General features: G+C 44.7%; 1 protein-coding gene across 2 annotated transcripts; it reads right to left on the bottom strand.

The window, feature by feature from the left end:
• Positions 1-628: 628 nt before the first annotated feature.
• On the bottom strand, positions 629-27,088 carry KCNJ10 (potassium inwardly rectifying channel subfamily J member 10). Of its 2 annotated transcripts, XM_051993681.1 has the most exons (3): positions 26,823-27,088; positions 26,072-26,253; positions 629-6,061 (listed from the first exon to the last, which is right to left on the bottom strand). In XM_051993681.1, the coding sequence occupies exon 3, from the start codon at positions 6,059-6,061 to the stop codon at positions 4,922-4,924; it is 1,140 nt and encodes a 379-aa protein (XP_051849641.1). In that variant the 5' UTR covers positions 26,072-26,253; positions 26,823-27,088; the 3' UTR covers positions 629-4,921. The 2 variants fall into 2 exon arrangements, with proteins under 2 accessions (XP_051849641.1, XP_051849640.1); XM_051993680.1 differs by lacking the exon at positions 26,072-26,253.
• Positions 27,089-27,426: the final 338 nt, after the last annotated feature.

Here is a 27,426-nt window from a genome sequence, read left to right as displayed (position 1 = left end):
CTTGGCGGGATGGGAATATACAGTTCTCTCTCAGAAGTTCAATAATGAAAGGCAGAAGAGATTAATTTCTCTGAGATCTAAGGCAGATTTTTTGCCTAAGCCAGGGAAATAGGACCATGAACTTTTGATGTCCTTTTCAACTCTGTGATTTGTGAAGATTTATCCACAAATACAGGCAACAGGCCAACCAATTGTTTCCAAAGAGGAAAAAAAATTAGTTTTGTGCTACTTACTAGATTGAAAGTGTCTAGTATCAAAGATAAAGTGACCTTTAGGGAGCATATTTCCAAATAAGACTTCAAAGGGGTTATCAAATACTTCTTTTATCCTTTCTGAGAAAATCAGTGACCTCCCCTTTTTCCTACCCAAAGTATATGAGGCATCTTGAGAAGTTGTTGAAAGGGTTAAAAGCAGGTGGAAAGATGAGTTGCCTTAACCAAATACTTAGTGGAAATGAAAGGAGAAAGGTCAGACCAAGAACCAGAAAACTATTCACTTGGTCAAAACCCCAGATCTCTCTATCTCTTGTCTCCTCTTCTTGCCCATCCAACTTCCCCCATTAATAATACTTTATTATTGCTAAGATGGTTGTTTTTTTTTTTTCCAAGAATAGCCTGGATACAAATCATGGTGATGAAACATTTTATTTAGTAGCTTATTCTGTACAGAAAAAAAAATACTCAAGCATCTTTTTCCTGGATAAATCTGACCTGGTTTAGTTTTTAGAGCAATGAATGGAAACACCTTTTCCTAGATACTTCTGGTTCAGTACAATGGGACATTACTGGGCCAAAGGCCCAAGCTAGCTTTACAGTGAAGGCAGCATATGTTACTTTATAAACTAGATAAACCAAGTGAGGGAGGATTAGGGTAGCAGGCTGGGGAAGAGAATAGTATTCCTGCCATGCAGGATGGGGGAGTTGTAGGTAACCTCTTCCTTTTCTTCAGGCCACATATGAAATCCCCAGGTGGTCTCATTAGATTTGGGAGACACTGAGGGGAATAATCGGAGTGTGAACGATACAGCTGGCTATCCTTTAAAGCAATTCTATCCTCTCATCCTAACTATACAGAAATAAAGCATTATCACTCATGATAGGATGATCTACTCATGATAGGCAGGCCTACTTGCCCTTGGGGACATTCTTCTCCTAAGTGCTGCTTTTAACCAGCATTTAGACAGATACCTAAGCATTTATCTTAGGAGTACCATTGGAAGTAGCAGCCCACTGACCCTGCATTGGAGAATTGGAATGAGGGACCCAGGGAGATGAGTCAGAATCCTTTTACCACAGCTCCCCTGCTCCCACCCCACCCTATTGCCCCCCCAGCTTATATGATAAGGAGGCCAAGATGGAATCTCAGTGGTAGGGCTCCAATATGATAGTCATTACTCCTAACAGCTCAGGCTATAGTTGCCATCACCCTGTGAATTTAAAAGAATAAAGACTACCGAGAGGGACAAGTTGGATTGGACTGTATTTTAAAAAAAGAAAGAGGAGGAGGATATGTGGTCTAGAAGCCAAAAGCTAGGATTCAGAAACAGAGCTAAGAAGTTTTCCACCAGACTGAGCTTCTATACTGAGAATAAGAACCAAAAAAACTCCTCTTCCTGAAGAGTCCTTTCTTATTTTCTCTGCATCTTCCCCTACCCACCAGTAGACCCCATGTGGGTTCTAGCAGCAGTGCTAGGCTGTAGGGAATGATTAGTTTTCTGAATATCACACACAACAAATGCTTCTTTATTTCCAACAAGATCTAACCTTTCTCAGTCTCCATAGACCTCAGAGCAAATCTCCCAACTCTAGACTGTGATCAAAACCAGTGACCATCATGAGACAGAATCTGGGCATCCCATCCACCCCTCCCCCAGTCCCACCCTTTATCAGTTTCTCACTGTATGCTCTCTGTGCACTTTTCTGTATACATATTTACAATACATATATGTATATATTATATATATATATATTATTTTTTCTCTCTTCCATAGGTAAATCTTCTATACATGTCATGTGACCTCTCCCCCCCAAATCCTGCCTACACCTTTTTCTCTTACCTAAGGTGTTTAGTGATGTAATTAGGTGAATGGTAATGCATAAAGGTTTTGTGGATTTCCGTGGGTTCCCTCTATACCACTATTTTCTTCTGTCTTCTTCCCCAGACACTTCAAGGACCCCCCTCCATGGGTTACCAGGCCATCCTCAGAAACATCCCCCTTCCGCAGTCTTAACTTTCTCTCTCCCTTTCCCCCCACATTCTTGGATAATGGTTAGTAGAGATGTAGTCCCTTTCCTTAAGAACTGTCCATACTTATAGGCACATCTCATAGTTTAGAAGAGAAGTGTCTCATCTGGGGACAGAGACAGCCCTTTGTTGAAGGCATTCAGGGTTGGGGAGGAGAGTGGGAGTCCCTGGCATATGGGTTCCAGACCAGACCAAAGGAGAACATGTCAGATAAAGTGCAATATACAGGGAGATCAGGACGTGGGGGCAAGACACAAATAGGGATAATAGAGAAGTCAGTGAATTGGGTTCCAGGCAATTTCTCTAAGTTTGCCAGTTGTCCAAAAAGTCTGGAAGTCTGAGAAATTAAGACTAAGGGAGTGGAGGGAGGGAGGAGAAATGACTCATATAAGGAGGTGGCAGCTATGTGCAGAAGAAACCAGATGGATGGGGACTGGTTAGGTATAACATATAGATATGGACATTATATGTCAGTGTGTATGAGTCCTGTTCTGTATATAGATATATACAGAAGAAATCAGGGAAGTCGATTCCAAGAAGGAAAAATCTAGCAGATGGCTCTTTCCCTTCTGGTCCCTGTGGAAGGCTTTCAAGTATCTGTAAGCTTCATCTCTGTCTAAACTCCACTTAGGCCAGGGGCCTCTAGTTGGGTTTATTATAAGCAGAGATTGATGGGGACGTGGTATCAATCTCTACTTGGCAGGTGGGATTAGCCAAGTTCAAAAGGCTCTTCTTGGGTGGAACTTAACACACATGTGGTCAGTTTGTGATTCTGAGGCTAACCTGGAGATGTTTTGAGCCTGTTTACAAGGCTATAGAATGAGCATATACATATAGGAACATTTAAATGCAAACACATTTTAGGTTGGGATGTGATTTCTGGCCATAGGCTTATTATATAAACAACAGAGAGTTGCTTTCTCTCAACTACCTCATTTAATGATACTCTACAAGAATCCTGCAAAATGTGTCCTTGTTACCTGCCGATAAGACTATCCTCCATGGATATGGAGACTTTCTTTAGGCAAAAAACTTCACTGTCTGTTCAACTTGGTCTCTGCCAGAGAATGGATCATATATGGAGCTAAAAGAGACTTTCAAGGTCAGTTAGTTCACATGATTTGCAGATGAGGGAACTGAGACCCAGAGAGTTTAAATGATTTGCTCCAGATTACAAAGGCAATAAGGGGCAGAACCAGAATTTGAACCCAGGTCCCTTGACTCCAAATCTCACATTCTTTCTACTGCGTTACACTGCTTTCCTTGGATCTCATCCAAGTAATCCAGTCTTGTCCCTTTGAGAATACTTGCTCACTGATCATCTGGGACTGCGTTCTGGGCAAACAGTGGAGTTGGGACAAGGGAGAGCCTCTTTCGTTTTCTTCTGGACCCCAGGAATGTCATGTTCTTCTTCCCACGAGCATTCAGGTATTTACCTAATGGCCTGGGAACTTGTATTTTTCAGAAGAGTACAGGTGACTGAGAGTGGTAATAGTGACTTCCCATAGTAGATGCGAGTTTCTGTCCAGTCCTCCAACAGCAAATCACCAGTTCCTTGAAGGCAGCATACCCTAGAAGCTCAACCCAAAAGCCTGACTTATAGAAAACTTCCCACATGGTGGGATTTTTGTCCAATTCTACTAGAGCTTCTGGGCCCTGAGAACTGGTCCTCGTTGTAGCAAAGAATAAAGAAAAGTCCTCTTTATTTCCCATTCATCTTGGGAAATAGAGCCAGTGTAGTAAGGGGAAAAGGGACGTTGAACAAACTGGTTAGAAGGGGGATACCTAGGTATAGCTTCTGTCTGAAACATCATCTTAGACCCTTTCCTAAGGGTTCAGACACCTGAATCTTTCTTTGTAGAATGTAGTGACCAAGGTCAGACCTCTCACAGAACACCTTGAGTAACCTAGGTAGAGAAGCACCTGAAATTTGGACAATTTTTCTTTCCCAGTGATCCTCAATTTAAAGAATTTTAAACTCTTATGAATATATGATTGTGGTAGGACTACATGTTGTGGTCATTTATTATGATCAATTCCAATCTCTGGGGACAAAGGTAGTAAAAGAGGAACAAGTCGGATCTGGGACATAGGGAGAAGTTCCACTTGGGGAATTGTGAAGAGAAAGTAGTGTACTCTGTTGCGGTTCAGCAGAGATACCATGAAAGGTTGTTGCTTTATCCACTGCCAGGTCCCAGTATCAGACATATCTAAGAGTGTAATTCCCAGAGTGACCAGCAGAGAGAGCTTGATCTCAGGGAACTAGCTGGGTGTGAAGGTAGAAAAGGAAAGTCCTCCATCCTTAAGGCACCAAGCTTCATAAATGGAGCAGAGTTTATCCATCCATCCAACTTCAAAGTTCTCTTATGGAATCTCCAGTAATAGCTGAGAATTCCTATTCTTCCTCAGCCCAGTCTGCTGTGTCCCAAATACCCCAAACCTTGGCTCAGAGGTGGGACTCAGACTCCAAAGAGGGACCATTCCCTCAGGCTGGCCTAAGCAAATGATAGGCCACTGGGGTGGAGGGAGATGGGATTATGAGAAGGGTGATCCTGGGACTCTCTCCAAGGAACCTGGGAGCTGGGAGAGAGAGAACAAGCATGAGACAGGGGGGAAGGTAGAACCAGAGAATATCTCCTCTGGCCAGAAGGGGGGAGGGAAGTGGGAGTCATATCAGTCAGACATTGCTGATTCGTACACTGAGGGCACTGCCCTCCTTTCCTTCCTGTTCCCGGAATGATTCCTCTAGTTTGAGCTTCTCAGGGTCCCCATAACGGACAGTGGTATCTCGGAGGCAGCCAGGAGGCGTCACTTTTACGACCTGGTCAAAGAGGCTGAAGTCAGCCACATACTTGCCACTGGCTGAGAGTGAGATGGCAGGTGTGAATTCATAGCCCCAGAGGATCTCTTCTGGCAAGTAGGATGTACGTACTTGGCAGGTGGCGCTGGTAGATTCCACTGTCCCACTGAGGATCAGAACCAGCTCAAAGTCCCCCTCACCACTGCGCAGGGGCAAGTCACGTAGAGGGCTGGATTCATCCACCACATGGTAGAATGTAAGGGGCAGGATGAGGAATGGGCTGTCAGAGGCTGTATCCACCTGGAAGGCCACATTGACTTGATTGAGCCGGATGCTCTCCCCTTCCTTGGTTAAATGAGTCTGGAGCAGCTTACCTGTCACCTGGCAGCCAATGAGGAGGCTTTTGCGCATGTTAGCAACACGGATCATGAGGCAGGGTTTGCCATCATGTGTGGCCACCACAGCGTGCTGACTGAAGCGGATGGTCTCAGCCCTCTTCTTGGGCCGGGCAATTTTGGCCAGGAAGGTGCCGGTGATAAAGATCTCCAAGATGGTGGTGAGCACCAGCTGGGCAATGAGGAGGACAATGGCCAGCGGACACTCTTCACTAATGTAGCGGAACCCATAGCCAATGGTGGTCTGTGACTCAAGGGAGAAGAGGAAGGCACCTGTGAGCGTGTGCACCTGCACTACACAGGGCGTGTGGTTAGTGGGAGGCTCTAGCTCCAGCAGGTCTCCATGGGCCACAGCCACTAGGTACCACACCACACCAAAGAGAAACCAGGTGCCTGCAAAGGTGGCCGAGAATAATAACAACTTGTAGCGCCACTGCATGTCAATGAAGGTGGTCCACAGGTCCTTGAGGTAGAGGAAGCGCTTGTCCGCGATGTGTTCCATGCGAATGTTGCTGCGGCCATCCTTAGTCAGTACCCGCCGGCGGCGCAGCCCCGGGCCCATCAGGGGCCGGCTCTCTGTCTGGGTGGTCTGGCTGTAGTACACCTTTGCAACCGAAGTCATCTGGAGAGGGAGACAGCATGGCAGAGATTTATACAAGATCCTTGCCTTCCTTTGGCAGCTATCCCTAAAGGATGTCTGAATATCCTCTACTTTCTGATGGTGAAGCTACCATCACCCTGGTCTCAGATTTGATCATAGTCTCACCCCAAGATCCCTTGAGATGAGAATGAGGAGAGCCTGAAATGGGACCCACTGCTCCTAAATAACCCCAATCCCTATTAGGCTCCATAACGAATTATCTGCAGCCTTTTGACTCCAAAGTAAATTTTTTTTTTTAATTTTTGAAATCATCATACAGAGTGCAGAAAACCCTGATTTTGCATTAGAGCACCCAGGCTTAAATTCTGCCCCTGCCACTACCGGCATGACTTGGGGCATGTCAAACTTCTCTGGACTCAGTCTCCTCACCTGTCAAATGAGATGTCTCTAAGATCCCTTACAGCTTTCAATCCATGACTCTGATTGTCCCCCTTGCTAAAACCCAGCGAAAACACAATAGATATAACTGACATTTATACAGTACTTTAAAGCCCATCTCTAACACAGGCTGGATGTGTTCATCCAGAAGTCACTTGACCTCTTTGTACTGCAGGCAGTTTTTAAAAAATGTAAATTGTAGAGAAGATACTGATCTATATTGATAGATGGAATGTTCTCTATATATCACTGCAATTATTAGGCCTTGTTCTTATATATTTCTGTACATTTTGTCACTTGATCTTTATGAAAATCTTGTGAAGCAGGTATTGCAAATTTTATTTTTTCTATTTGACCGTTGAGGAAACAAGCACAGAAGTAGTATATTTAAACCCAAGTTTCTCTTGACTCAAAATCCAGAACTTTGTCTATTATACTACAACATTTCAGAAACTTCTCCCTTTCCTCTGATCCCTTTGTTTCCAAACAATGCTTGGATGTTGATCTCATACCTGAAGGATCCTGTATCACAGGTAAAGGTAAAGGCAGGGCTCATACATGCAGATAGAACAAAGGAAGCTACGGTAAAAGAAGGAGCTCTCCCAAAGGTGGTGGGGCATTTTTTTGAGAAACCCTTGAGTAAGATTGGCAGATTTCAAGCTGGCCCAGGGAAGAAGGTACAAGAGGGATTGAGTGCTAATTATTGGCTGTGTCTGACGATGCTTATATTCGGTTCTGCATCCTGCTAGTAGAAAAGCAAACAAAGCATTGAAATAGGAGACAGTCTCCTCTAGATTGGACATCTGGCACCCCTGCCTGCCTACAGAGTAACTTGTACTTTTCCAGAAGTAAAGCATTGGTGAACCAAGCTTTTGCATTTGGCCTAGGAGCCTGACCTCCTGGAGATGTCCTGGACCTGCCCTGGGAAGGTAATTTCATCTTGAGGAGCAGGGGTTAAATAAGCCCACAAAGACCTAACACTCCCTGAAAGACAGGCCACTAAAGCTTTCAGAGCATCCGGGGTCTAGACAGCTGCTGCTGCCTTTTCTTTCCCTTATGATTTGAAATTTAAAAAAAGAGAGAGAGAGAGAGCATAGAGGTAATTACCTCTAGAACATATCAACATAAAACCAATTGTGCCAGAACTTTCTAGCAGGGTTTTCCTCCTTGCTCTCAAACTTTCAAGGGAAAATATTTCTGCTGCATTTGTAGTGACGCTAGAAAAAAACCAGGGCAGACACAGCCTCAATGTCCCATCTCACTCAGCTCCATCTCCATGGGTAGCAGGGCCCTTGGCTTCTAGCTGGCCGGTTTGCCACCTCCGCCTGTTGTGTCTGCCACCTCCAGTTGTTGTGTCTGCTGGTGCCAGCTGTTTTATCTGCCTCCTTCATCTGTTATCTGATGCCCCCAGCTGTTGTGTCTGCCACTTCCCACACCCAAGTGACTTGGCTCCTGATGGAGAACCAGGGCCAGGAGTGGCTGGGAAAGGATCTCCCTCTCATCCCCTCCACCTCCAAACTGGGCCCTGATGTGGGAAGGCAGGCAGGCCAAAGCTCCAACACGTAAGGGCTGTGTCACCACTTTGCCCCCACTTCTGCCACCAGAGGGTGATATTGTCCTAGTCTCCAGGACTCAGACCAAAGTCAAACTCCAAAGGCCAACAGAGATCATGATCAGAATCACAGAATTTTAGACCCGGGAAGGGAACAGAGAGATCACAGGGTCACAGATTCAGAGCTGAAGGAGACCAGCTATCATATATTCTAACTCCTCTCATTTCCACAGATGAGGAATGATTGAAGAGCTAGCGCAAGATCACCCAAGTAGTAAGTGAGAGAGTTGAATGTAGGGCAGCTGACTCTTGTCTGAGGGTCCAGCAGGTGGTCCTAACCAGATTCAGAGCAGGTACTTTTCCCTACTCCTTGCCCCGTTTCCTTCATGTGAAATGGGATAAAACAGCTAGTCTTAACCACAACTTTTCAACTTTTTCCACTCAGGACCCCTTTTTGCCTGAGAAATTTTTATGTGATCCCAGGTATATATGTATATAAAATAGGTACAAATCAAACATTTATGTGACCCCCCATATTCAATTGCATTTCTCACAGTTTAAGAAGCTTTGTTCTAATTTACCCATATACCTCAATCTATAATGCCCTCTCTGGATCATTCAGAAAATTTTAAAATCCATTTTTGTCTCCATTTTACAAAAGAGAAAACAGAATCAGAGAGATAAGATAACTTTATTTTTGTCACTTAGCTATCAAGTCAGTGCAATAAACATGTCTTGTGTCTTTCTGCAAAGACAAAAATCAAATTAGTCACAATCTTGCAATAGCTAATCTATTGGAAATCATACAATTTGAAACCATGATCTGCACCTAGTTTTCCTGACTCTTTTTTACTAAACCTTGGGGCCTTTTAAAGTGATTGGACAGGATTAAGGAAGCAATCTGTACCTGTGAACCAATTTCATATACCTCCACACCTTCAGCTAATCCACAGGGGAATCAAACACAAGATCAAGAACTTAGAAGTTTGTACTCTAACCAGCTAAGCAAGCCAGTCTGCATTTATCACAATTTTGTTTTTTAGCAATGAATTTGCCTTCTTAATTGAAGCTCCTATTAAAAGTAGGTTGTTTCTTCTTCCTACCCTGATTGACAACCAGGGGAGATCTTAACCAAGTATGTTGGGAGGCAGGTAGAAGCCAGCTTGGGAGGAAGACTTTTCTCAGGGATAACAATCAGGATGAATGACATGAGGGGAATTAGAGATGATAGCATTCTTTTTTGTTTCCTCTATTCATTGTTCCCAAGCTTTCTTCTATTGGCTTTTTAGACTATTTCTTTATTCTTTTCACTTTTCTTCTATGATCCACTTCCCACTTCCCACCTCATTTTCTGATTTTGTGTGGTATCCTTTGTTTCTTATCCATTCTGCTATTTTATTTCTTTCCTCTTTTGTCTCTATTTCCCCCTCTCTTTCTTCATGGGATTCCTCAGTTTCTTGTGATGGATTTGGAGTCAGGAACACCTGAATTCAAATACCATCTCAGTTCAATTCAGTAAGCACTTAAGAAATACTTACTAAGTAACAGGAATATGTTAGGCACTGGAAAACAATAATTAAAATAAAATAATTCTTGCTCTACAGCAATTTATATAATTTCTCTCGTTTCCCTCTCTTTCTTGCTCTCCCTCTTTCTGTCTCTCTGTCTCTGTCTCTGTCTCTCTTTCTCTCACATAAACACACACATACATATATACGCATACACATATATATCTATGTGAGGGTTTGGTTATAGTTATTGTGAAGATCATAGGAGATAATCTATGCAAAGTTCTTTGCAAATCTTAATGTACTATGTAGATGTCAATTAATAATTTTTTTGTTTGGATCTTTGATTTCTTTGATGAAGGAAATTCATTATGATGAAACTAACTCCCTCATGCAATACAGATTGGCAGTTATTCGGCACTTAGGGAATTAGAAAATTCATTGGGCACCAAGAGGTTAAATGATCTACCCATAATCATAAAGTCAGTGTATGTCAAAGGCTATTCTTGAACTTGGATCTTCCTGACTTTGAGGCCAGCTTTCTGTCCATTACCCTTACAATGTCTTTATAAGAAAGAGATCATTTCAGAAACTTTGGAAAAACTAAATGGCAGAGCCCATTCCACTTTTGGAAATTTCTGATTATGAAAGTTTCCCCCTATTTGAGGCTAAAATGTGTCTCTCTTCAGGTTCTACCTTTTCTTCCTACTTATTTCCTCCGAAGCCAATCAGAACAAATCTGTCCCCTTTTCCACATGACAGCCCATCAAATATTTGAAAACAATTAGAATATGTCTCCCCACTTCATCCCTTGTCTTTTCTTTTCCAGGCTAACCACCCTAAGTTTGTTTAATAGATCTTAGAAATATTATGCTGCCCTCTAGTCTTTCCGTTACCCTGGTCACTCTGCTCTGAACTCAGAATTTTTCCTTTCTGAAATGTGTCCCCACTTCTCCAGGGGTGAGCTGAACAGACCAGAGATCAGGGAAACTATCCTGTCTAATGCAATTTTAGTTCATTCTCATTTGTTTTGCCATTCAGGGAAATGAGAAATTACTTCACAATCTCCTCTTGCAGGGTTTGGCTTTCTATCTTTAATGGATTACCAATTCCAACTCAAACATCAGTCTGGTCTTATAGACTCTCCAAAGTGGATTAAGTACAGTGGAATGAAGAGGAGAGAGAGAGAGAGAGAGAGAGAGAGAGAGAGAGAGAGAGAGAGAGAGAGAGAGAGAGAGAGAGAGAGAGAGAGAGAGAAGGGAAGGGGTAGAAGTTGGTGCAAACCTCAGGACAAAGAAGAAAGCATTGTGGGTTAGGTTAACCTTTGAGTAAGAACAGGGTTGGATTTAGGATTTATTCTCTTGAGGCAGCTTCATTTTTCATTAATTTCTAGGAAGATAGAGAAGTAAAAATGGAATCATATGATCAACAAATTTGGAATGGAGCGGGTGGAGGAGGTGGGATGAAGGATGTGTATATGTGTATATGTTCATGCTCATTTCTGGCTGAGTCAAAATTGCCTCCATCCCCATCCTCTGCCCTTCTTCCTTTTTCCTCCCATTCCTTGGCCCCAGTCTGGCACACAGGCCTTGGGCCCATAGCAGAAGAATAGGCTTTTCTTCCCTTGTGTCAATGTTTGGAAAGTTTTCATTCCCTGAACAAAAAAGAGAGAAAAAGCATCAAAGTGTTTCCTGGGAGCCAGAGACCTCTGCCTGGCCCCTTTGGTTCTCCCATGTGCTTTCCGGTTAGGGGAAGGAGGGAAGGAGAGATGGGACCATATTAGGGGCCCTTCTCTAACCATCCAGCTCCTCTGTCTCATGGGCTGATCTTAGCCGCTCCCTCTTTTTCCCTTCCCCCCTCATCCTAAGCTCAGTAATTCCCAATTTTTAGGTCATGCCCTCTGTCCTCTGGAAAGAGGGCACAATGTTCCGGCAGAGAATTGCCCGGAGTTTGGCACTGCAGGGCTTCCCTTTCCCAATTTGTAAATTGAGGGCACTAGGAGGGCAGGCTCCCTAGGGCACTCAACAGATGGATATTGATTCTATGCACCTCCCTTCCACCCTTCAGAATCACCAGGCCACAGTGGGGACCACACCAAGGAATCCACTTGGGCTGGCAGTGCTAGTGTCTTGGCAACAGCTGGGGTTCTTTTTGTGGAAATGACCTTAAAAGGTGACTGAGGACTCAGTTCAGTTGCCCAGGAGGAAGAGTTAGGAACAAAAATTTCTCAACCCTGAGACCCAGTATTCATTCTCCTCAAAGACAGGGCTGAAGTCAAGTACAGCCCAGAAAATGGTATTCCATGGCTTGCCACCTTCCACCTTTCTAATTCATCTCTATTGAGGAATCAGAGGAAATGAGATTAATCCAAAACAGAAGAGATTGAAGTTAGTTATTGGGGATAACTACATAACAGGCAGTATGAAGGACCTAAGAGTAGTAGGTACTTAAGTACTTGTTGAATTGAATTGTATAAAGGAAGATTATAGAGTCCTTTTTGTGGAGGAATCTGAGCTGGGTAAGATTGAGGCAAAGGAATAGCTGAAATGACCTCTTCTTTCTCAGCCTTAATCTGACATATGGCAAATCTCTAAACTTCAGCATATCCCTCTCTGTTTCAAATTTTCTCCATAGGGAAAACCACATGAAGTAGCCTTTATGAGAAATGGTCAAAGAATATCTATAAGGAGAGAAGAATTCCTATGTAGAGGGCAGGGACACTACAATAACTAGTATGTAAATGCCACTCTAAGCTTTATAAATATTTCCACAGTATGTACTATTATCTCCATTTTCATAATGATCTCCATTTAATTATCTCCATTTTTAGTAGGAACTATTATTATTTCCATTTTACAGATGAGGAAACTAAGGTAGCCAGAGGTAAAGTAACTTGCCCAGATTCTGTCACATAGCCAGGAAATGTCTCAGGCCAAATTTGAACTCAGATCTTCCTGATTCCATGTCCAGCCCTCTCCCTCGAAGCTTCTTCTAATGGCTTGCTTACAGTCTCAGCTCCCTGGCAGAGATCTCTGAGAGCCTGGGCTGGAGAATAAAACTGGAAGAAGAAGATACCTTAGTCTTAATCCACCTGAAGTCCTTGCTGGAAAAATCAGTATCCAGCCACCAGAGGGCAGAGCTCTCTGGATTTTGGGGGTGAGATGGGGAGGGAGAGATTCATCGTAAAAAAAAAAAAAATACATAAATTATGTAAATCGTAAAAAAAAAAAAAATCATAAAATCTTTGGATTGTCATTTGCCACAAGGACAACTCTTCTCCTTTTCTGAACTCTTCCCGTAACAACTACTGATAAAATTTCTAGATTCCCCGCAAAGAAATGCAGGGCCATGCCAATACCTTGTTTCTCTGCCCTCTACTCACCAATCTCCAAGTCCAAGAAGGAGCCACTAGGCAGAGGGGCTGGGAGACCAGGTATATTGAGAACAACATACAGGAACAAAGATGGAGGCTCTCCAATCTACTTTTACCTCATCCTCACTTCCCTGGCCTCCTCCTCCCACATAACTCCCTAGGCAAGAGAGGGTCCTGCAGTGGGGGTCATTGGAGAGGTATCTTAGTTATTAAGATGCTAAATAGAGCTAAACTTCCCAGTTTGTGTCACTATCCCCACCACCCCCAATCAGGGCACGCACCCTTCACCTTCCCCAGGCTTATGGCTCCAAGAAGCTGGCAGGCCCTGAATGCTGGTCTGTGGCATGGAGATGGCCAGGCCCCAGGAGATAAGGCCTAAGGGAGTGGAGGCCAAAGCTCTATTGAGCTGTCACCAGATCTGCCACCAGCATCTTGGGCCATGGCCCTATGGAGGAGCCAGGAAACCGGAGAGGGGCCAAAGCTTGTCAGACCGGCTCCTCAGGGGCTCCTGGCCCCCTGGACCCAGAATGAGGCCATACTGTCCTCCAGCAGGGAGAAAGGAAGAAGGTCAGGGGCACTGGCCTGCGTCTCATCCCTATTGTCCTCATTCTGTGCCTCAGTTTTTCTACCTGCAGGATAACTACCCTCTAGGATATGAGGAAATAGTAAGACAAAAAGGCTTGGAAATCCTTAGTGGGGAATTTCAGAGGAGGAAGAAAAGATTGAAGGAAAATTCTGAGTGTTTCTGGGTGCAGAAAGGATCGCATGCCAGTAGAAGAACACATAGGATCAGGTCCTTTATTTTATTAGGATTCTTTTTAGAACTGTCTGAGACTTTTAGAGGTCATTTCATTCGTCCTCCTGCTTTGCCTCTTTCAAACAAGAAAATTTCTCCTTTATTAAAAGAGGTCATGAGAGAACAAATGATTCCATATATATTCCTGATCCATATTCAATCACTCATTCTAGCATCTGATACTCCCCTTTGTTTGTATGTTCTTCCTTCTGTCTGATCTCAATTCCCCTTATTGCAGCTGCAGTTTAATCTTCCATGGACTTGGGGATTTTAACTTAAGTCTCTCCTCAATTTCTCTTTTCTTCAGACTGAATTTAACACTTGCTTCCTGGCTTTCTCCTTTTCTCTGTATCTGTTCTTAGTGATTCCTTTCCAATACACTTGGGAGCTCTCTGTCATTGGGGAGCCCAGGTTTCTGGAGGAGTCACAGTCCTACAGAGAAAACTGAAGGTCAGAAAGTGACAAAGATGGAGCCAAGAGGTCTAGTAGTAAGACTCCTGGGTTCCTCTACAGGACTTTTCTCATGTAATGTGGGGAATTCAGGACTGGAAACCAAAGCCAGAGAACTGTGGACCCAAAAGATGTCCTCTAGACCTAGCAGGCATCTCCTCCCCCTCCTTGCTGCCCACAGTCCCATGATACAGATTCCTGGATATAGCTGAGAGGCAGTAAAGGTCCAAGTTCCACCTGCCTCTGCCATTACCTATGTGACCTCAGGCAATTCCCTTAACTTCTAAACCTCCATTTTCTGATCCATAAAACTAGAGAGTTAGACCAGGAAATCTCTAAGATTTCTTTAAATTCTAAATATATGATCCTAGTCCTTTATCAATAGAAAGGGAAACTGAGGCCCAGGAAGAAAGATTGGAAAGGTGAGAGAGAGAGAAAAGGACCAGCCCTTAGTTTCCTGGAACTTCCCTGGAAGTTTTTACATTTTTTTTCTCCCTCCAGATGTATACATAAGTGGACTTTGAAGAATGAGAAAATTTTTCCATAGGCAAATTAAGGGAGAGAAAGGAAAATAAGGCAGAAGCAACAGACTGATTGGTTGTGGAAAAGCACACGATAGATAACAATGAATTGTCCGACTTGGCTAGATTGTATGTGTCAAGAAACTAGGTCAGAAGGGGTCTGTCTGAAAACTTCAAAATGGAATTCCATAGCTTCTTTTCCTAGATTGAGTCAACCTAATGGAACAACTCCACAAATGACCACTTTTCAATTCAGTTGCTTCATTTTTAACATAAAAAAATCACAGGAATGCCTCTACTTTCCCCCAAAGCTACCACTTCTCTTTCTTGTTCTTCCCACAGGCCCCTGTCCTTGGGGATACTCCCAGTTCCTGTAGAGTTCAATTGTGCTGTCCAACTTATAAAAACATCTGGTCGGATTCATCTTATGTTTTCTTTCAGGTAAGTGGAATATGAGAAAGAGTTAAGAATCTGATTTTGATTGATAGGAAGGATAAAAATAGATGGAACTAGGGATGTTGTGAAACAGGGCAGGCAAGGACAATTATAATTACAACTGTACACTGGATTGAAGAAGATGGGGAAGTCCAATATCATTATCCTTCCACCTCAACCTGAATTTGATCTGTTTGGTGACAGGGTGGGTGGCAGGAGTAAGGGGAAAGGGGCAAAAATGATCTCATAGCAGGACATATTGAAAATGCGGCAGAAAATCCCATAGCCAAGGTTTCTGGAGAGCTTGTCTTAGCTTCCAGACACAATTGCCACTTCCCCATCATCCTGTCTGGATCTATGCTCTTCACTAACATTTCAAGTAATAAAAGAGAATTTCTCATCTCCATGCCTGGGTGACCTGTGATCATTGGGAAGACTTTTTTCCCTCTTGAATTTTAACCTAAATCCCATGTAGTGCTATCTAAGCAGATTCTTCCAGGTTTTTACACTTGGCAGAAATGGAGATTAAGAGGAACCTCAAAACTCCCCCTGTCCTTATCCAAAACACAGATCTGGGATCATACTCCCATTTCTCAGGTTGCAGACCGCCTTCAAAAAGAAACCCCATTCCCCCAGCCTGATAATTTCCATTTAACCTTTTCCTCCATATTCCTCATATTGAGAATGTCAGAAAGCGAAACTCACAAAAGCAGAATCCTGGAAGAAGCAAGGGGAAGTTCTGCCTAGAAAGCTGTGGGAGCAAGAGCACCATCTTCTCACTATACCCAGTGGGTATGGACTGAAAAAATGATGAGATCTTTTCGGGGAAGACCCAGCCTGAGAGAAAAGGGCAGGAGAAGACAGGGAGGGTACTGAGGCTGGGGGTCAGTGAGGGAGAGGTAAGGAGCGAGGACAGGAGGAGAGGGGAAGAGGGCCTGGAGGACACCGGGGAGGGGACTGGGGCTTCCCATGCAGTCTTCATTTTACCACAGGAAACACTGGCAGTGAATAAAATATGCAAACAAGCAATGAATCCAGGTCTGGTGCTGCTGTCACTGATGGGTTAGAAGGTATTGCTCCAAGCCAGAATCCCTTCCCTGATCTCTGGCGTTAGTCCCTAGGGCTCTCTTCTTAAAGGGGGTGGGGGAATGTCCCTGTCCTTCTAGGGTCAAATTCTCAGAACCTTGATACCAAGAGGTGCTTCATCCTTGGGGGATTATGAAACCTAGTCCTGGGTCTACATATATGACTCCATCATCAGAAGGGATTGAGATTGGATATGAGAAAAGACCCCCAACATAAAAGCATCTGGGGTACTGGGATGGACTCCCGGGGGGTTGTGGGGTCTCCAGGAAGAACAACAGTGAGATGACCTTTCCAGGGTTCTCAGGCTCCCTCCATCATCGCCTTCCCTCTCACACCCTCCTGGCGCGAGCCACGTAGGGGAGAGGGGCATCCTCAGCCCAAACTCAGCTGGGCGACAGTGACCACCAGCGGGACGATGGCGAGCTCTCTCTAGGGTGGAGGGAGGCTGGCGCCCTTTTGGGGGGGAGGGGGAGAGGAGCCTGGAAGGGGCTGCTGGGCCCGCTCCCGAGCCCAGGGAGTGTGCTCTGGTTAAAGTTTAAGCCACTGCTGGAATAGTGGGACATTCCCAGCCCCAGGGCCACATTCTCGAGGTCACAACAAGTGCAAACTTGTTACAACCTGTGTCAGAGCAGCAGGGGGCGGCAAGGGCACGGAGGTGGGGGGGGCTGAGGTGCCTGGGGACGGGCGAGGGGGGCGCAGGCCTCCAGAGGAGGGAGGGGACCCGTGTGCATCCTCGGAGCCGGGGGCAGACATCCCCGATGGCCAGAGGCGACCCTCAGTGTGGGTCTCGGAGGGGTCAGCCGTGTACCCACAGATGTGTGGGTATGGATGAGCAGACACAGAGAAAAAGAACTCACATTTCTGTAGTGACTTACTGAGGGCTTTCCTCCGCACACCCCCAGGAGCTGGAGAGGGCCGACCGTATTATTCCCATTTGACGAATGGGGGAACTGAGGCTCAGAGGGGCTAAGTCCGTGCCCAGGGTCACACGGCTAAGCTGTTTCACAACTCGGAGTCCTGCTCAGCCCTTCTAACTCCACTTTCGGGGTCTTTATACCCTGCTGCATTTCGGCGAGCGCGTCTGTGTGTGTGCGTCTGCATATATGAGAATGTCTGTGTGTATGTGGGCAAATGTGTGTGCGTGTGTGGTGTGTGCCAGTGTGTGTGCGTGCATATATGTGACTAATGGAAGTGGGCAGGGGGAGGTGTGTCTGTCTCCATTCTAACTCAGGAGTTTGGGAGAAGAGAAGAATGATAGTTATGAGACCCTGCTGGGTATTTGTGACCATGTAGGTGGGCACCTCTGGAAGTGTCTCCTTCCTCCAGCCCGATAGAACCCACATTCCAAGCAGGAGCGGCCGCCCCCCAATCCAACTCCCACTGGGAACTCAGCGCTCGGCTGCATCTGTATCCAATGAGGTCTGGCCTTGCCAACTACCCATCTTTCAAGCCTGACCCAGGGGTGGCAGTGCCCCCTGCCCATTCTCCCCCACCCCCAAGGCCCCTGGCCCAGAGCCCATTCCCCCACTCTCCCCAGCCCCTCCGGACACTGTTGCGGGGGGGAGGAGAGGCTCTGAAAGCAGGTGACTGTTTGGGGGGAACTCAGGGACAGAGCCCCCATTGTGCCTGCTTCAGAGCCGCCTCAATGGAGAGCTGGGGCACAAAGCCGCTTTGACAATGGGCCCTGCATTAGTATGCAGGGCTGGCCCCTCCTCTGGCTCCCTGTCCCACAGTCTGGGAGGGTATGTGTGTGTGTGTGTATGGTTGCGGGGGAGTTAAGGGGGGAGGAGGATGCAGAGCCTTGGTGGGGGAGGTCTGGGTTGGAGCTAAGGAGGGAGATGGGGAACCTCAGACCTGAGTCTCCTTAAAGGTACTAAACAGGAAAGAAAGAGGAAAGGATTGAACTCCCTTGAGAGAATCTGTCATTCATGCTCCAAACTCAAAAAATCCCAAGAAAGGATTAAAAAAAAAGCCACAGAAATCCCTTAGAGATGGAGAGGGAGGAGAGACTAGGCTTGGAAATATGGCATCCAGACATGCCTCCTAGAATAGGAGAGGGAATGGGGTAGAGGGGCTGGGACCACCCACTCTCTGCCTTAGTTTCCAAGACTGTTTTTAAAGGGGTTCTAGAAACTGGAGAAACAGAGCTCCAGAACTGTCAGAACTGGGTCCAAGGGTGGGATTCTGAAGGAAGGGCCAAGAAACTATTCCCACAGAAGTCCCATGCTCCCCACCCAATGGGCCTTTCTCACATGCTTCATGAAGACAGACCAAGGAAGAGAGAATACCTGAGTCTAGCCTTTAAGCCAGAGGGATCTGGGCTTAAAAGAACAACCTATTTGTGCTCATGCTCTGTGTCTGTCTCTTTTTCTGTCTCCATCACAACCACTCTATGTGAGCGGCAAGCAGTGTCAGTGTCCAAGCCTGTCCCCATTCACCCATTCAACAAGCCCCTTCATCCCCAACCCCGCCTCCAGCTCCATCCCTGACCCAGGCGCCAGGACACAAAGCAGGGAGGGAGCCCAGGAGGTGGTTACTGAGGACAGCTGGCCTGGGGCAAGGCGCAGTAAGGGGTGAGACAGCTTGAAGGCCAGGAACAGAATGAAGGAAAACTATCTGGGAAAAGGTGAGAGGCAAGGGGCACCGGAGCAGCATTGAGTCAGAGATGGACAACAGAGCGGGTAGTTGTGTTGCTAGAAACACAAACTCCTTCTTATCACTCCTAGCCCCATGATACCACCCAGACCAAGAGGTCAAGAAAGAGCTGGGATACCGTGTTTAGCATATATTAGACCACTGGCCATCTAGGGGAGGACATGAGGGAGGGAAGGGAGAATTGGAACACAAGGTTTTGCAAGGGCTAATGTTGAAGAATTGTTCACGTATATAAAATATAAATAAAAAAATATAAATATATAAATAAATAAAAATAAAAAGCTTTATTAAAAAAGTTTTTGCACAAACAAACAAACAAAAAAGAAAGAGCAGGGGTTTTGGAAGTTAATAGAAGAATATCAGTTAGGGATCACACCAGCCAAATATCAGGTTGGCTATTTTTCAGATCTGTGTGGAAAGAACATTAGAATGGGAGGCGAAAGACTTGCATCCTCTTGACTTCCAGTTATGCTCCTTACTAGCTATGTGATATATGGCAAGTTATTTAATGTATCTAAATCTCAGTTTCCTATGCTTTAAAATGAGAAAATGGGGTACAAACCTCATAAGGCTACTTGAAGGATTAAATAAGGTAATATACATGGAGATACTTTGTATTTTGCAAAGCACTAGAAAAATGTAAGTTATTAACAGTTTCCAAATTGTCATTCTGAAGTGCTCTGGGAAAATCATATTACCCTCCTGTGAGTTCAGGCACATCATCATTCTGAGAGGACCTGATTCAAAGTGACTCCATTTTAGTTTTCAACTTGTCCCTAGGTGAGTCCTGGTAACTCCTGAACTTCAAGGTCAGTTTAGAGCCAGACCAGTCTTGGTCAAGGACATACAAAATTTTGACCCAACATGACAAAAGCACCAGGAATCCCCATGACATATCCTCACATCAAAACAGTGTAGGAGTGTGGGTAGAAGAGGGGAAAAGAAAAAGATTTACTCTGGGGGTTCTGAGAGACTGGTTCCTCCCCTATCTAAGCCCATTCAGATGCCCCAGAACTTTGACTTTACTTTTTGGGATTAGTCAGAAGAGATTTTCACCTCCATTTGGATTTGAAACAGTTCAAATCTTTAGTCTGTTACTAGCTGTATGACCTTGGACAAATCACTTTTGTCCACATGACCTCTCTGTGTCATACTGTACTTACCTATAAAGCAAAAGGATTATTATTAATTATTAATTGCTTCCAAGGTCCCACTCAGATTTAAATTTGGATTCAGAAGTGAAGGGCCTTAGACATTATCTAGTCCCCCTTTTCTTTTTCAAGACAAAAGCAGTGTGCATTTTATTTACATGGAACTTTAAAGTCTGAAAACACTTTATGTTATCTCACTCGATCTTCACAACCCTGAGAAGTAAGTGGTATTACTTCCATTTTGCCATTAAGGAAATTGAAGCTAAAAGATGTCATGACCTTGTCCAAAATTATACAGCTAGTATTTGAGATAGTATTGAAACTCCTCCTGACAAAGTCCAAGACTTTTTCCATGCAGTACCTACTTTCCTCTGATGAGGAAACTGAGAGACAGGGAAATATCATATCCAATTTGCAGAAGTGATCTTCAAACCCACATTTTCATGCATTTAGTATAGCTTCTTCTATTAAATTATTAGCAACTTGTGCATAAGGAAACAGACTTTATAGATCTTTGTATCTTCTCTACTGCTCTGTATAATGTCTTGCACAGATGAAGCCACTTAGTCAATTTTTGTTCAATGAATGAATGATAAACAGTGAAAATGATCTGAAATTCAACCCTTTCTCCACATTATAACTTATATTGTAGTTCAGTCATGTCTGAGTCTGTGATCCCATTTGGGGTTTTCTGGACAAAGAAACTGATTTGCATTTTTTTTTCTCCAGCTCATTTGACAGATAAGGAAACTGAGGTAAACAGTGTTAAGTGACTTGCCCAGGGTCACACAGCTAGTAAGTGTGACTTACTAGGCTGAATTTGAATTTAGGTCTTCCTGATTCCAGGCCCATCTCCTTGATACAACCTATAACTTTCTGCTTATTTACTCTTCTGTCTTGGAGCTGGACATGCAGAAATTATCTCAGATAAGAAATTATAGACAGGTAACTCCATGCCTGAGGAAGGAAAATGGGGATATGTATACCCAATATAAATAATTTAAAATGTTAACACCATAATTAATGCATAGGACATCCTAAATGATAGCTGAGCCTAAGTATTAAGATGGATGCTATAGAGATTCAGAAGCTTCGATGGAAACAATCTGGAAAGTCTTCATGGATAAGGTGGGTCAGGAATAGAAGGTCAGAGGTGAAGGAGAGAAGGAGAAAGTGGATCCTAACCTGGAAAGGGTGGGGAAGTGATGATAGAATCTGTGTCATGTTTTAGGGTGGGATAAGGTGAGAATGGGTGAACAATGAAAAGGTCTAGTTTGTCTGACTAGAAAAGTCTCTATATGAAGGAAACTTTAATAGATCAGGGCAGTGAAGGGTCCCAAGTACACAAGAACAGCTTCTATTAATTTAGTACTCCCTTGCAATTTGCAAAGCTCTTCCATAAAAATTATTACATGTGATCTTCACAATAACTCCATCACAAAAGTGGGAGCAAACATTATAAAACAGAATTCCATTTTATAGTTCAGAAAATAGAAGCTCAAAGAATGATTCCCTCATCTCTGAAAGAAGGGGATTAGATTAATGCTCAATAAATTCCCTTCAGCTCTAAAATGCTGTGATTGTAAATTCTAGGCTAGACCCTGAGGCAATGGATCTGACTGAAAAGTCAGATGAACCTGGGTTCAAATCCCAGTTTGTAACTGTTGCCTGCATGACTTCGGGCAAGTAATTGACTTTCCCGATTTTCACTTTATCTGTGAAATGAAGAGGTTGAACTAGTGTCATCCTCCATCCCCAGGGTCCTTTCCAGCTCCAAATCTATAATCTCAAGTCTCAAGGTAGAAGAATCAGGATTTGAACCAAATCTCTTGGCTCCAAATGCAATGCTTCCCCTCGTCCCCCCCTCCCCCCTTACATCATGATGCCTTCAGTGGAAAAATCTATAATTAAAAAGTTTTCATTGAGTATAAGATTGTGCCGCTGTGATGATCTAAATAGGAAAGGACCAGGATTCAGAAAAGGAATAAGGAGAGAGTGTAAAGCAACTATGACTGGATAGTGAAGGTGACTAGGTGAAGGCTGCTTGAGGTGTCCAAGCAGAATGGAAATCTGAGCATGTTCAGGAAGAACAGAATGATAGACAAATTTTGGTAAGGACAGGAAAGGCAGGACACAAAAGTTCCATGAGAAGCAGTGTAGAAGGATGAACCAAGGAGGCTGGGGTTTGAATCTGAAATCCGCCACTGTGTGACTTTGGAAAAGTCAATTAATTTCTTGAGCACAATCTCATCTGGCAAATGAGGAGATTTGAACTAGACAATTGCTTAAGTCTTTTCTAGTGGTCTCTTCTAGCACTAAAATTGATGGTAAATTCAGGGATTCATGTTATTGGCAAAAAATGCAGACAGTGGAATATGGGAGTCTGATGGGGTTAGGGGGGAGTGAAGAACTTAATTTTGGACAAACATTTCCCTGTGGGTAAAAAGAGAATTGAAACCAGAGATGTGGAAAAAAATGGTAAAAAGATTTGTGGAATTGAGGGATGAGATCTCTTTATGTGTCAAACATACATTTAGCACACAGTAGGTGCTCACTGAATAGTTGATGATTGAATTATATAAAGTTTATTATGTACTCATTGGTTGCAAGGCATTATGCTCCCTAAGAGAAGTCTCTGAGAAGTAAAACCCGTTATAAAAACTCAGGAGGAAGAGATGCAGGCACTATTGCTCAAGAGACTAATGAAGAACCTAGAGAGAGAACCCCAGAAACACAAAGAAGAAAGGCTGTCTAGAATACCCCTGTGGAACATTAATCCCTAAGAGAATTCTAGACTAATTAGTCTTCCATGAGTCATATCTATCCCTTTGTCTCTGAGCCAGGGCCAAATTGTATGACTTCTCTCCTCAGGGATGTTACCTGGGACAAAGAGATCATAGCTTCCCTCTCCTTTTCTCTTCTTGAACTCTATATTTCAGATGCCTTTCATTTATGTTTCATGCTCCCATTTTCTCTATTGTCTTTAGTGGAAAAAGGAAAGTTTAGGTCCTATATATGAACTTATTTTATGCATTGTATACACATATATATCATGCATTATATATACATATATATATATTAACCTTGAAGATCACAATTCAGTCTTTCTGTTCTTCAAGTTTTTCAACTTTTTATTTTCCAAACTAAGCAGCCCTATAACCCCTTATTTCTCACCAATAGAGAAAAATTTAAAGAAATCATTTTACCTTTCTGAGCCTCAGTCTCCTTATCTGTAAAATATAGGGCCTTGTGTTAAATTATCTCTAAGGCCCTTTCTGGATCTGATATTGTTCTAAATATTTGCTTCCTTTCCCCAGTCACTTGCAATTTATAGCCTAAATTTGGGATTTGGCATGAAGAAAGGAAGGAAGGAAGGAAGGAAGGAAGGAAAGAAGGAAGGAAGGAAGGAAGGAAGGAAGGAAGGAAGGAAGGAAGGAAGGAAGGAAGGAAGGAAGGAAGGAAGGAAAGAAGGAAGGAAGAAGGAAGGAAGGAAGGAAGGAAGGAAGTAGGGGGAGGGAATGAGGGAATGAGGGAGGGAAAGAAAAAGAGGGAGGGAGAGAGAAAGAAAATCTTTTTTTTTTTTTACTAACCATTTGCTTTGTGTTATGCACAGCTCTAAGCACTGGGGATACAAATACAGGCAAAGAGAAATAGCCTTTGCTCCTGAGGAGCTTCCATTTTAAAGTTTAAGATGACACCCAAAGGAAGCTAAAAAGCAGAATTATTTGGGAGAGAGCGGGGTTTTGAAACCCAGAGAAAGTCAAGACCAGAACTATAGGGGAAGGAAGGCTCCTGGAGGAACTCACCAATGGAAATAGGTTTTCTCCACAGTGTTTTCCATGTGCCTTTTAAAGATTCCAAGAAGGGATTAGGAAGAGGGGAGGGCATCCTAGGACAGAGATACTTCAGAGTGAGGGTTGGTTAAAGGCTTCCACCTAAATAACAAATGCTATCTGGCAAAAGTTGGTATTTCTAGCCTGCAGAAACCACCCCCCTTTCCTGTGATCCCCCAATCTGTGCTAGCTAGGAGAGGAGCTATAGTGTTGGTCCAGAGACAGGGAATAGACAAGAACTTGTCAAGAAAATCTAATCAACTCTAGGTCCAACCTTAGGAGGACCTCCTCCTTCACATCCATCTGAAGCCCAGGTGAATACATCTTCCTTCTTTCTGTCTATACACCTCTCACTATTGGAGAGTTAGATATTCCCATTTCTCATCCATCTCACCTGTGTCTTCCTGCCTCCAGCCTCACCTCACTCTGTCTTCTTAACCACTTGCCCTTATCTTGGCAGAACTACAGACCAATCAGGCAGAATGAGAATCTAGGCCGGGGGTGGAGTGGGTTCCAAAAGCTGTTTTTTTCCCTTCTGTCCTAAATAACCTTTGGCAATAAACTTTGGGGGCTCCACTGCCCAGCTCTATTCTCTCCAGCCTCACAGCTATTGCCAAAGGGTTACTGCCCTATTTCTTCTTGTGTCAAATATCCAGACATTTTCCCAACCTGATTCTGGAGGGTCCCTCCAGTTAGGTTACTTTGCATTACCTTAACTTCATCCCCCCTCCAAAGATTAACGATCTCAAATAACTGCATAAAATTGAGAGAGTTTGAAGGAGAGACCTGATGTATCCCTGACCCTCAAATCTTAGATTATTTGAGCCCAAGGAATAAATAGAAAAGTAATACTGCATCTTGGACATCTGAATTAATTTACCAACCTCTTCTCTCTCCCACTTCCAAGCTCTTAAATTTAAATTGATAATAAAACTGTCCCATGAAGTAAGGGGGCAATGCAAGAGGGTATATGGTAATTGGAGGGAGAGCAGAGGAAGATAACTTTGCTCCTCCACACCTAATATACACTCCCATGTTCATGGTGCAGGTAGGATCATATCACAGCAAGGGAGCAGATGGGATTCAGAAAGGGGGAGACAGAGAAGGATATAAATGGCAAAACAGTAGTGGCTTTTGCTCAGGGTGAGGAGTGGGGGGTGAGGCTTTGTGCCAAAGCTACTATAAGGAATCTGGACCATTCCCTCCTCTCCCCATTAGTGGAGTCATTGCTATTTGATACCCACAGAGACAAGCTGGCTGCTGGGGGGGGGGGAGGTGAAGGGAGGAGGGATGATTCTGAAAACAGCAGCTCCTTTCAGGGCCCAGGTTGGCAGGGGCTTCTGGAGGCCAGACAGTCCTAGAACCCCCCCCCCCCGCCCCTTCTCCCTTCCCACCTCCTCCCTGGCCACCAAAGAGATTAGGGAGAGGACAGGGGAGAAGAGAAACTGACATCATTCAAAGCTTTGCTTCCTGCTTCTGCAGACCCTCCCTGGCCCCTCTTCCCATCATGATACCTCCCCTAACTACTGTTCTGAAGAATTTTTGGGAAGCTACGATACCTGTTTTCTCCCAGTTCCCCTTGAGCTTCAGCCCTATCCAACTTCCAGCCTAAATCCAGAGATCATCATGCTGACCTCTGAATTAAAATACAGCATGGTGACTTTAGACTGAGAATGTGCTTTAAAGTTCCTTTACCAGCTCCTTTTTCTGGAACATCCAGAATACCTAGGTCCTAGGGTTGAGATTTTTGTGGCTAATCTTGGACTTGGTTGGAACTGGGAAGCCCATCCTCTGCAACAATCTCCCTTCAGCCCTTCCTGAGTATTTCCTCTATCGATTTCCTAGGAAGACACCTTCCCAGAGAAGTATGATGTGGGAAAGGTCAGGAAAACTGGATCCTTAAGCTGACTCCGATATTCAATAACATAGAGTGAATATCGCCACAAATAGTGAATAAAGGAGTCAGCATTAGGAATCAGTTCCTCATCTATGATGCTATGATCATCCTTCTTTCCACATCTGGAAAGAACACTCTCTCCCCAGACTGCATCTGGGCTGAAAACTAAACCAAAGAATGACTAGAAACAATCAATTCATTCCCCCCTACTCCAGCCTGCAAGTTCTGATCTTTATGACTGAAACATTACCCAAAGGGTCTTTGGTCAGTCCCTGGCAAGGAGTGAAGGTGAGGAAAGAGGAGAATAATGGGGAAGGGGAAGAAATTACCCCCTACCTTGTCTCCTTCAGTGGATCATTTTTCCCAGCTTGTTTTTGGAGTCTTCAGTGGTCCCACTGCTCCCCCTCACACAGACAGCTGCCTGCAGTTGCGGGTGGGGAGATCAGTCCTAAGCAGCTGGGGGATGGGAGGGTGGAGTGGGTGGAGTAGAGGAGGTCACAGAGGAGTGGGTGCACATGCTAGGCGGAAAAAAAAAAAACCCTAGCTAAGGAAGGGGAATGGGACTGGGCAGAGATGGTCCTCAGTTTAACTCATCCACTAACAAGAGAGACCTGTTTCTCCTAATGTGTGGTTCAGAACCAGTGCATGTCACTATTTGAATTTTACTACTTTGGTTGCTGGACAAGGGCTTCTGAGTGTTTCTGAGAGGAGGGAAGCACCGTCTTTATCATTCAGGGAGCACGTCTGAGTTCTACATTTGGGAGTCACTATGTCACGGACTGAAGAACTGTGTTGTCAGTATGTAATCACTTGAAAGTTCTATGGAGGTGGTGGAGTGAGGAGAAAGAGGCAAGGGGCCACTGGTTCCCCCACCTCAGCCCTAGAAGTGGGGTAGCCAATCCAACTCAACTACTTCTTAGCGGTCCCTGCAGGGACTTCTATGGAGAGCGAAGCAGAACAACGGAACGCTGAAGTCCGCTGGATGAAAAAGTTCGGGGTGAAAAGTCCCCCACGATTCTATGTTAGAAACACTAGCTTCAGTTCATCACCCCCGATACCCCAGGGGCACATTCGCCGCATCCCTTACCTTAAGTCCTGGGCAGGGAGACACCTCGGACCGGGTGGCCGAGAGGACGCACAGAAGGCTTGACTGATGGGGCGGGCTGGAGAGAGGAGAGGAGCGGAGCTCTGTGACGGGCGGGGCCCCGCTCTTAAACTAGACGAGTAGATCAGATAAGGGTTGGGCCGGGACCGGGGGCCGGAGCCAGGGCCGGGCCGGGCCGGGGGCAGAGCTGGGCCGGACCGGGCCGCCCCCTAGCTCTGCTGCGATGGAGCCAAACTTTGTGTGAATGGAGGGGCCACGGGGTGAGGGGGGGCAGCTGAAAGATGGGGGGGGGACGACTGGGCGGAGGGAAGGGGGGGTTGTTCCCCAGTGACCAATAAGAGAGTTGAGCGCTGAGAACCTGTTGCCGGGATTGGAGGGGGATAATTCGGGGGTGGGATGAGTGGATCAGAAGTTGGGGAAAGACTTGGAGAGACACAGACAGAATAGGGAGACAAGAAAAGGGAGAGGGGGATGAACACAGACGGCGGGGGGTCACAGGCAGACCGCCAGACACAGGGAAATACAGAGGGAGCAAGAGGCGGAAAGATGAAGTGACAAAGAGGTAGAGAGAATCAAAGCAAAGAGA

Source organism: Antechinus flavipes, chromosome 4 (genome assembly GCF_016432865.1).
Source record: "Antechinus flavipes isolate AdamAnt ecotype Samford, QLD, Australia chromosome 4, AdamAnt_v2, whole genome shotgun sequence".
NCBI classification, from domain to species: domain Eukaryota; kingdom Metazoa; phylum Chordata; class Mammalia; order Dasyuromorphia; family Dasyuridae; genus Antechinus; species Antechinus flavipes.
Note: the sequence above shows the minus strand (reverse complement) of the source record. Positions and strands in the feature narration are given on the sequence as shown.